The 10,255-nt window shown below is 41.0% G+C and overlaps 1 protein-coding gene and 1 long non-coding RNA gene across 3 annotated transcripts; one reads left to right on the forward strand and one right to left on the reverse strand.

The window, feature by feature from the left end:
• The first annotated feature begins 214 nt into the window (after positions 1-214).
• Positions 215-2,055, forward strand: LOC112937995 (uncharacterized). The gene is made up of 2 exons (XR_003241030.2): positions 215-568; positions 1,892-2,055. It is a non-coding gene; the product is annotated as an uncharacterized lncRNA (long non-coding RNA).
• A 1,210-nt stretch (positions 2,056-3,265) lies between these two features.
• LOC4328717 (histone deacetylase 3-like) lies at positions 3,266-9,309 on the reverse strand. Of its 2 annotated transcripts, none has more exons than XM_015768167.3 (7): positions 8,626-9,309; positions 7,099-7,539; positions 6,029-6,259; positions 5,828-5,919; positions 5,685-5,742; positions 3,891-3,968; positions 3,266-3,708 (listed from the first exon to the last, which is right to left on the reverse strand). In XM_015768167.3, the coding sequence occupies exons 1-7, from the start codon at positions 9,178-9,180 to the stop codon at positions 3,634-3,636; spliced, it is 1,530 nt and encodes a 509-aa protein (XP_015623653.1). In that variant the 5' UTR covers positions 9,181-9,309; the 3' UTR covers positions 3,266-3,633. The 2 variants fall into 2 exon arrangements, with proteins under 2 accessions (XP_015623653.1, NP_001396788.1); NM_001409859.1 differs by having other exon boundaries at positions 5,685-5,745.
• Between the last annotated feature and the right edge of the window lie 946 nt (positions 9,310-10,255).

The following is a 10,255-nucleotide window of genomic DNA, read 5'->3' on the forward strand; positions in this document are numbered from 1 at the left end:
TTTATTAATAAGTCTATTTAGCCCCTCTCAACTCTTGCCCCGATTCAGTCAGTGGGTATGAGTTGAGGGACAAATAATAGACTTATTTCTTATCCATGCGGCCCATACATTTGGGCCGGGACGGGATTATTGCCGCCTCCGTGAGGCCCGTGGGCCCTGGTGATTTGACAGGTGGGCTGGGCTACAACGAGCCTGCGCTGCAGGCCGCCTCGGCGTCTTCTTCTCCGGCTCTCTCCGCCGCCGTCTCGTCTCCGGCGCGCATACGGCGGCGAGTCGCCCTGGCTGGCGGCGATGGTGGGGGCATCGGTGATCGTCTCCGCCGCCCGCACGCCTCATGCTCCGCCACCACGAGGCATATATCGAGCGCGCATTGCGATTTTTCCTTTACCCTTCTGGGTTTTTGTTCTAGCTAGGCAAGGCAGCCGGCTAATCACGCCGCCGAGATCGCCGGAGCCCGGAGGCCGCCGCCCGCGTAGGCCCGTCTCCACCCAGCGTCTCAACTGGTCGACTCGGTGGTGATGCTCCACCCCCCGCCTCTGCTTTCTCCTCCCCCGCTTTCATCGAAGGGGTAAACGCGGAAACTTTTTTTTTTTCCTTTTGTGAATACACTGATACTCTCTTGTTTGCTTGGGATGATGTCGATGCATTTGAGTTTGCAACTTCTCAACCAAATGGGGAAACATAAAACATTATACTTTGTGGTAATGGATCTTGGTAAATGTCCATTCCTTTAGGTTAGTTTAGTGCAGTTGCAGTACTGAACCATTGGAATTGGGATTTTTCAGGAGAGGAGCTGTTTGCTGTGAGTCTCTGAACTTGCGTGCTATCGAATGCTTCCATCAAAACAGTTTGTAGGTTACAAGCGAAAAAACAAAAACAAAAAAAACTGTATGTGCAGTTAGTCGATTTACATATTCTTCCTGCAAATGCTAAATGGTTCATGGTTCTTATATTTTGTTCAGTAACAGCACCCTGCATTTGGCTGTGTACACCCCACAAAGGTGTAGAGGCCGGGTTTGATAATCCTTTATCTAAAAAAAAACAGCACCCTGCATGTGTGAACATCATGAAGCTACTCATACAACCTGAACCTATGCTGATAAGGCTTCGGTTGCTCGGCTGTAAATATCTATTATAGCCTGGGGATTATTATGCCAAATTATTCAGAGATTTGATGCTTCAACGCAGGGACACGCTAAACTTGTCTTTTGTTCTCTGCAACTCTTTCAAAGCATCTCCGATATGCATGCGATCTGCTGGAGATTCCTTTGAGCAGGAAACTCCAATCTGCAGAATTGATATGATGCAGGCTATTCTCGTGTCTCTTTCTTTTGCCATCTGAGTTTCTTTCTTCTCCATCATTGTTCTCTGATAGTAAGTGTTGGTCTGCAATATCGATCACATTGTCTGGAAGTGCCATCTTTACATAATTATGAAGGCTGAGAGCTTCTTTAAATTCAGTGCCAGTTGGTCTTTTTCCGGTAAACATCTCCAGCAACAGTATACCATAGCTGTAGATATCACCCAGAATTGAAACCTCATTGCCCAAACCGTACTCTGTAATCATAAGAAAATGTTACATAAAGGAAATTGTTGCAAGTTTAAGCATTTATATTTAAATTTATATGTAGGCTTCAGTCTAATAATATATAATTTACACTGCTGCATAATTATCATTTGCAAGAATTTGAGTTTTTTCATAACAAATTGCACACATCTGAATAGCAAAACGATCTACTTAAGTATGGATCAATGGAAAGGTTTCTGAATAAATTAGAAAGAAAACCGTGGATTGTAGCTGTTAGAAGCATACCTGGAGCAGCATATCCATTCCTCTCATTGTAGCCCAGCCACTTGATTTCTCTAACATGTCACTATGGTCTTGATGCAGGACTCTTGCAAGCCCAAAATCACCAACGTGAGCAACCATTTCACTATCTAGGAAAATATTGCTTGGCTTGAGATCACAGTGAATAATTGGCAATGGCCTATGTTGGTGAAGATAATCAAGTGCAGAAACCACATCAATGGCAAATGTCGAGCCTTTTGATGATATTTAAAACCTTGTCTTCCCCATTTGTTTTGACAGCGCAAACGAAGGAAGCCTTAGCCACTTCTACTAGTGGTTGGGAACCTTCCCCTTTAGCACACAAAGCGAAACAACGGTTTAGGGCATAATAATTAAGTATTAGCTAAAAAATCTTGAAAAATATATTAATACTAAAAGCAATTTTCTTATAATTTTTTTTCAAAAACACTGTTTAGTAGTTTGGGAAACGTGTGTACGAAAAACGAGGAAATAGAGGTTCGGTAAGTGTAGGGAAGAACACAACCTTAATAATTATATCCTAAATTATGCATATAGACCCCTATTTGGATAGCAAAATTTTCAAATTAGCCTTCCTCATCTCATTCCCTTGCTCGGTCGGTGATCTGAACCAAAACTCTGGGTCGCAACCAACCATCAAAATAAAGGACGATTTTGCAAAATGTATTAAAATGAGAGCGTGTGTGTGAGAGAGAGATAATCACCGCCGTTGGATCAAGCAGGAATGGTTCAGATGCCACTGCCCCAATCCTTCCTGGCCAGTCGCCGCCTTACGCGGCCTTGCCGGAAGTCCAGCCAGGAGCACCGCCACATTGTCGGAGCCACCACCTCCCCCTCCTTCCCGTCGTTCGTAGCACCCCTGCATCTTCTCCCGGATCCATCATCCTATCTTCATCTCCTTCCCGAACCTCTCCTTGACAATGGAAGCAGGTGTCGAGTACATATCCTTATATATTTACATTGTTCAACATTATCTAAAAAAAAACTATTTACATTGTTCAAATCCTTTATATTATGAGACAAACAAAGTACTCAGTTAAGCGGAGATGGCTGCTTGTTCAAATCCTCAACGGGAGGTGGCTGCTTGCACCTTAAGCGGTAATCCTTGAGCATTTGTTGCCTTCTTCTCAGTTACTACTTGTTTGCTTTTGATTTGTGTCGATTAATAAATGGAGAATTAATCAGGTAATGATAATTAAAATAACCTTCTTATATTTTTTTTGCAAAAAAAATAATTGTTTAATAATTCAAGAAACGTGTGTGTGAAAAATGAGGGAAATGAGGGAGTAAAAATTAGGAAGATAAAGAGCCGAACACATCCTAAACATTGATAACAACTACGCTAATTATGGTTCCACTGATAAGCCGGAAAAAAATACTATACTAGTAAATCTGTTATGAACACAACACAATGTAGAGAACACACAAGGCACGGGGTTTTCGCCTGAAATTCCATATCTCCATCTAACAGTCTAACAGACTGTACATTTTAACTTGCTTCACGTTACATGTTTTGTTTTGTACTACATTGGTCAGTCAGACTAATGCCTCCACGTCCAGTATTGCCTGAACATTATGGACTTCTTCAACAAAAGAAACAATGGTAAACTCCTACAGAAGAAACAATCAAACAGTGTTTGCTCTTGATTTGTGTCGATTTTTAAGTTTGAAATGTCAAGATGCAGTATACAGATCAACTCCAGTTTCTGCCAACTTAAGAGCATGCAGGAAACCTTGACAGAGAGCTCGTGTCCTGAAGGTAGCTAAATCATGGTCTTCTGGTGCATAGCTGCTGGTGGGTTCGGTCATTTGGGTGAGCTTCCCGGTTCATTCCTGGCGTTGCCTGGCGCGTTGACGGCCACCGCATTTGCATCCGCAGTCTATCGTCGACAAGCAATGTGAAGATGAAAAATACTTGTTAGAGCAGATTAACCATGGTGTTAGATAATTCGATATCCATATAGGCATTAGGCAACGCAGAGCTTTTGCTATGGATTTGCAGATGGATAGAGAAGACGACGACTTCCCCCGCAAAAAAAAAAAAGAGAAGACGACGACTTACAGGAGCTTGCTTGGAGGAACCAAGATCCTCTGCCATCGGTTCTGGTCCTTTATGTTCGGTTGTTAATCTCTTACCATGCTGCAGAATGTGTAAATCAGAAAGTGTTAGTTCAACAAAAGATCACACAAAGATACCACAAAGTCCAAGCTGCAAGAATTTCAAAGGGCTCCGAAGGATGAACACGACGACCGAGGTTCGAGAATTTATCCTGCTCTGGCACTTGATACAACAGGTACAACTGGATGAAAACAGGGAGGACAACCTAATGTGGAAATGGAATGCGAATGGAATCTACTCAGCCAACTCGGCCTACAAAATTCAATTCACTGGAAGCATTCAGGACAATCGTGTTAACTTCATTTGGCGAGCAAAAACAGAAAACAAATGCAAGTTCTTTGGATGGCTCATGGTCCAAAAGAAAGTTCTCACGTCTGACAAACTCCAAATCCGAGGTTGGGACAACAGTCCAACTTGCTCCCTCTGTGGGACAGAACCAGAAACAGCGACACATCTCTTCATGGATTGCCCCTTCGCGAAACAGGTATGGACAAACATTTGGTTGAAACTAGGACTCAACATGCCTAGGTCTTCTTCCTTCAATGGAAACATGATGGATTGGTGGGAAGCTTGCCGGAGAGAAATGATCAAAGAGCAGAGAAAGAATTTTGATGGCCTACACGACATGGGGGATTTGGCTACAAAGAAATGCTAGAATTTTTAACAATGACTATGGTACAGTGTTACATGTGGTTGACTCCATCATCAACATGTGCAAAGCCTTCGATGAAGCGCAAATCGTTTAGATGAAAAAACGCCTACTTTTGTTGTTAGTGGCTTTGCACTTTCTCAAAGTGCTGTAACCTCCTCCAATGTAAAAATCTGAAGACACCTCTTGGAGGTGTCCATGTACGTGAAACTGCTTCTTTCTCCTTTAATGAATAGGCAGAGCTCCTGCCATTATCCCCTCAAAAAAAAAAAGAATTTCAAAGGGCTCGTTTCGCATAAATGCAAGGTATAGATTCTAAATAATTTGTATGAGACTATGCACAACCAAAAAAAAATCCTGTGAGATAAGGAAAAGGTACAACCAATGCTGCCTTAAATTTCATTCAGATGAAAAGGTCAATACATCTATGGTAAGCAAAATAATTTCATCAGCACCACAGTCTTTCTCCACAACTCAACAGCACAAGAGAATTTCGCTATGTTTCTAGCACCGATATGGATAAAGATTATAATTCACATATAGCAGCAAGCCAGCAAGAACAGAACTCTACAATGAAAACCTCATTGTTACTCCATCAATTTCATACTTTTATATTATAAGTCGTTTGACCTTTTTCTAGTCAAACTTGGTTAAGTTTGACCAAATTTATAGAAAATTTGGCAACATCTAAAATACCAAACTAGTTTCATTAAATATAACATTGAATACATTTTGATAATATGTTTGTTTTGTATTGAAAATACTAATATAATTTTTCTATAAATTTGTACAAACTCAAAAAATTTTGACTAGAAAAAAAATCAAACGACTTATAATACGAAACGAAGGGAGTACATAAATAAGCACAAAAGGGGAATGCCACTTCTTTAAACAAAAGGGCGCATGTTAATAAAAGAATGGAGTAAGTATACTGTTAGTTCTAATGATTCAGGCTCAGCTAGTTCTAAGGATTCAGGCTCAGCTAAAAAGGAGACATCTCAAATTAAAATGGTGGACGTCGTGTCTTGAATTTTATAAATGAGACAGGACAGAACCGCTCATTGGAATGAACTGAGAGGAGAAAGTACCTGATCTTTGGTCTCTGTTTCAGTAATTTCTCTCTTTACTCCGATGTTGTGAATAAGGCTTCTAAAATGAAAATATAACATGAGGCAGGGCACATAATTATACAAAATTTAATACAGCTTTTAAAAAAAGGAAAAATAGATACCTTGCTGAGTGTCCCGTAGGTTTGTGATCATCCAACACCATATCAGAGTCAGGGTCGTGCCTTTCATCTGGATCCTCTTGATCTTCATCTGGCTGAATAATGAGCACATATGCACAGGACACAAATACATTCAGTCAGCCCTTGAGTTATCACTTCCAAGACATCATTTGCATGCTTATATTAGGAAGCCTGGAGACTCACCTCAGGTAGCTTTGTTTCAGGAATTCGCTCTTGAAATTGGACGCTAGGTGCATGTTGAAGTTTTGAAAGATTGTCCAGAATATTGCATTTTATTTCCTCCAGTTGCTTGTTTGTATTTCTGTTCTCCATGTTACTTGCTGCAACGTAAAGACTGTATTCTGGACCAAAATATTCATAATACTCATTGTAAGGCAACTTCTCCTGTAGCTCTTCACCAAGTGCAACTCCTGTCTGGCCAAATAAAAAACCAAATAAACAATCAGAGGATAAAACCATAGCTGTAGCAACAGATGTTCCTGATATAAGACTCCAGCAAGCATAAGGCACTGCCATTCGCACTTGTTCGCCATGTTTAGCCTGCTGTGTGTTCAGATTTATAAATTCACAAAAGGAAACGAAAGCAGGCTTGCAAGGTCCAAAGAGCCACCAGATTTTGGGTTGCTAATTTATTAAACACACCTTTGATGAAAGCTAACAACTGAGGAACAGGTGGTGGCCTGAAGCATATAATTTTGCAAGGGTTAACAGTTAGCTAGTAGCGTTTTCCGGGATTCATCGGAAGTAATAATGTTAAGCTTGTCTATGAAAGCTCTATTGTGCCTTGCCTGATACTATATCTGTTTTAAAATAACCACCCTTTAATGCTTTGAGAAACACAGGATGATTTGTTACTGCACAAGTTCTCACAAATTAATGCATTTGAATGAAACAGAGTAGAAAATAAATAGATTAAGCATTACATGTAAATGGGCGATAGGTGTTCTGTGCATTTCAGTCATCTGCTCAGCAGAAACCAAAATCTTAGTTTCGTGATTGTAAAATTACAGCAGCATGGATCAATAAACAAAGCCAGGTAGAAGGTACAGACCACTATAGAAGACAAGTTCTTGATGCTGAGCATCGAACACAGTTGAAACACAAAGCAAATTAGGTTCTAACACATTACCGAGCTCATGGCTTTGCTTTATCATCCATAAACAATAGAATTAATTGTATGTTAAAGGCACAAAGGAAAAAAAAAGCGGGGGGAAAGATATATATCAGTTTTGTCTTCTGATCAGATTACATACCTCGTAACACCAGCAGCGTGCAACATTTCTTATGGTATATCCACCACCACCAAGAAGAAGCAACGGAACATTGAAAGACCTCATGAACTTAACACATTCAGCATGACCTTTCCCTGAGAGATTGAAACAGCCCAACCTATCACCGGACAACGAATCAGCGCCGCACTGAAGCACGACTGCACCAGGACGATACATCTCCATGACTTTGCTGATGATCGGCTTGAAGATGGACTGGTAGCTGTCATCATCAATTCCATCATCCAGCGGGACATTCAGGCAGTAATACTTCCCTTCTGAATACCCAATGTCGCGGATATCCCCTGTTCCCGGGAAATAATCCCCAAACTTGTGAAATGAGACTGTCATAACCCTGTTTGTTGTGTAGAATGCCTCCTCAACTCCATCTCCATGATGGATATCAATATCAATATACAGAACTCGCTGTAAATATGAAGACAGCATATTAGTGGTTTAGCACAAGAAGACAACTAGACCAAATAGGGGAAAAAAACATCTGATCTGTTTTCAAACTTTCAACTGTTCATGATAATCTAGGATTGTCTTTACGCAACATCCATTCTTCAGATCTGTGTAATCAGTCACCTCTTGTTCTGAATACGTTTCAATCAAATCAATCTCTTATCATGAATCGTCCAATGAAAATTCTGTATGTTGTACTCCCTCCGTCCCATAATGTAAGCGATTTTGAGATTTTTCTTGCAACGTTTGACCACTCGCCTTATTCAAAAATTTTTGAAATTATTATTTATTTTATTTGTGACTTACTTTATTATCTTAAGTACAACTTTTCGTTTTTTATATTTGCAAAAAAAAAAATTTGAATAAGACGAGTGGTCAAACATTGCAAACAAAAACTCAAAATTCCTTATATCGGAGGGAGTATATAGCTTTAACAGTATACATCATGGGCAAATTTAATAACAAACACAGCAAGTTCGTCGTCATATCATTCTCTCTCTTTGGAACATCATTATATCAACTAGAAATACATATACACATTCAGAATGATTCATCAACGTACATGAGCTTTTATCCAGGAAAACAAAAATCTGAATAAAATTGTTAATACATAATTCTGCACGTGCCAATATGCCATACTATTCAGACAATGTGTAATCGCGTAACGAATAGTATAGTATGAGATTTAAGTTGAGCAAAAAGTTAATCCAATTTCTGTCTACAGATAGCCATTTCATTTACATTTACAGATGATTAATATTTCCTACCGATCCAAAATTTAGCGGAAGATCGATCGAACTGTACACAACAAAATCAGAGCAACTGGAGAGAAAGAAGTCAAGATGATTTTTGCTTCCGTCTTCATTGACCCACCCAACTTACACATCAAGTAATCTATCTATTCGAAAAATTAAACAAACCACCCATCCAAATAGTACTACTCCTAATCTATTCGAAACATTAAACGAACCAAAAAAAAACAAGAAAAGCAGAAAAAAATTGAAAAAAAAAAGGAACACAGGTACGAGCGGAATAGGATGACGTCACCTCATGGAGCTTGAGGAGCTCGAGGATGGCGAGGACGATGTCGTTGACGTAGCAGAAGCCGGAGGCCTCGGACTTCTTGGCGTGGTGCAACCCGCCGGACCAGTTGATGGCGATGTCGTGGGTGCCGTGGTTGAGCTTGACGGCGGCGCCGACGGAGGCCCCCGCGTAGGTCTGGCAGTAGGCGTAGAGGCCGTCGAAGACGGGGCAGTCCGGGCCGATGTTGAAGCGGCGGAGGGCGCGGACCTGGCCGAGCTGGGTCTCCGGGGTGACGGCGCGGAGGAAGGCGACGTAGTCGTCGGAGTGGAAGCGGCAGAGGTCGATGCCGCGGGCGGGGAGCGGGCGGAGCACCTCCATCTTGGCCGGGGCGAGGAGGCCGTAGTGGGCGAGCAGCGCGTGGGTCATCCTCACCCGGTGGGGCTTCATCGGGTGGCCCTGACCGTAGTAGTAGTTGCCCACCTCCGGGTCGTAGAAGTAGCACACCCGCCGCTTCTGCGCGTCGCCGCACGACGCCGACGCCAGCGAGTTGCCGCCCGCGCCCGCCGACGAGGGGTCCATCGCCGCCTCCGCCTCCGCCGCCGCCGCCGAATTCGGGGTTGGGTTTTTTTCCTCTCTCGAGGAGCTCGCGTGTGTGTTGTGGTCGGGTGCTTGCTGGAGAAGGAAACGAAGCAGAGGAGGCGATGCCGCGATGGGCGAGGAGGGGAAGGGGGGGTTTATATAGGGGGCGGAGAGATGGAGAGATGAATGGAAGGGTCTAGAAGTATAGAAGGCGGAGACAGAGGGCAGGGGAGACGGCTGTGTCAAACAATGGGCTCTCGGCGCCTCGCCGTTTTCCCTGTACAAAATCACCGATTATTAAAATTTAAAATTTAAATTTAAATTTTAATAATTTTATGAATTTTCAATGTATTTGTTTATATTTGTTTTAAGTTTTTAATAACGCACATATAAAAATTTTGCTCATAAATTATTTTTTAAATCGTTAATAAGTTGTTTTAACTTGCAATCAGCTCACGATCAATCAGTGGGGCCCTAGATATTCCATGAATTACCAGGGTCAAGGCTAATACTCCCTCCGTTAATAAATGTTTGACACCGTTGACTTTTTAGCATATGTTTGACCGTTCTTATTATTCAAAATTTTTGTGAAATATGTAAAACTATATGTATATATGAAAGTATATTTAACAATGAATCAAATAATAGGAAAAGAATTAATAATTCTTTTTTTAATAAGACGAATGGTTAAACATGTTTAAAAAAAGATAACGACGTTAAATATTTAGAAACGGAGGAAGAATTGTTTAGTCCAAAGCTAATTATAAGTCTAAAGTGATAGTTTTTTTATATGTGTGCTCTTAGTAAAGTCATTTCTAAAATATAAACTATAATGAAGACAAAATCAACCCTAAACTTAAGTGATATTCGAATTTTGGTTGTGACACAAGTTGCAACACAAACGATGGAGCTTAATTTAATTTCTTAGATAGTTTTTTTTTGTTTCTGCAGTGGTGGTTAACATATTTTTTATTTGATATTGCGCAAGGTAAATACGGCGCGCATGATGGTATTGGAACTATAGGTTTAAGAAATATTTTGCAACTATAATTTCCTATACACTATAATAAAATCA

This window comes from Oryza sativa, chromosome 2 (assembly GCF_034140825.1).
Source record: "Oryza sativa Japonica Group chromosome 2, ASM3414082v1".
In the NCBI taxonomy this organism is placed as follows: Eukaryota; Viridiplantae; Streptophyta; class Magnoliopsida; order Poales; family Poaceae; genus Oryza; species Oryza sativa.

What these genes read in the sequence shown, in the direction of transcription:
- LOC4328717 (NM_001409859.1), bottom strand. Translation starts at nt 9,180, where the DNA reads ATGGACCCCTCGTCGGCGGGCGCGGGCGGCAACTCGCTGGCGTCGGCG. An exon ending in CTGAAACAAAGCTACCTGAG is followed by an intron (nt 5,920 to 6,028) that starts GTGAGTCTCCAG and finishes CTCATTATTCAG; the next exon opens with CCAGATGAAGATCAAGAGGA. An exon ending in GTTCCTCCAAGCAAGCTCCT is followed by an intron (nt 3,709 to 3,890) that starts GTAAGTCGTCGT and finishes TGTCGACGATAG; the next exon opens with ACTGCGGATGCAAATGCGGT.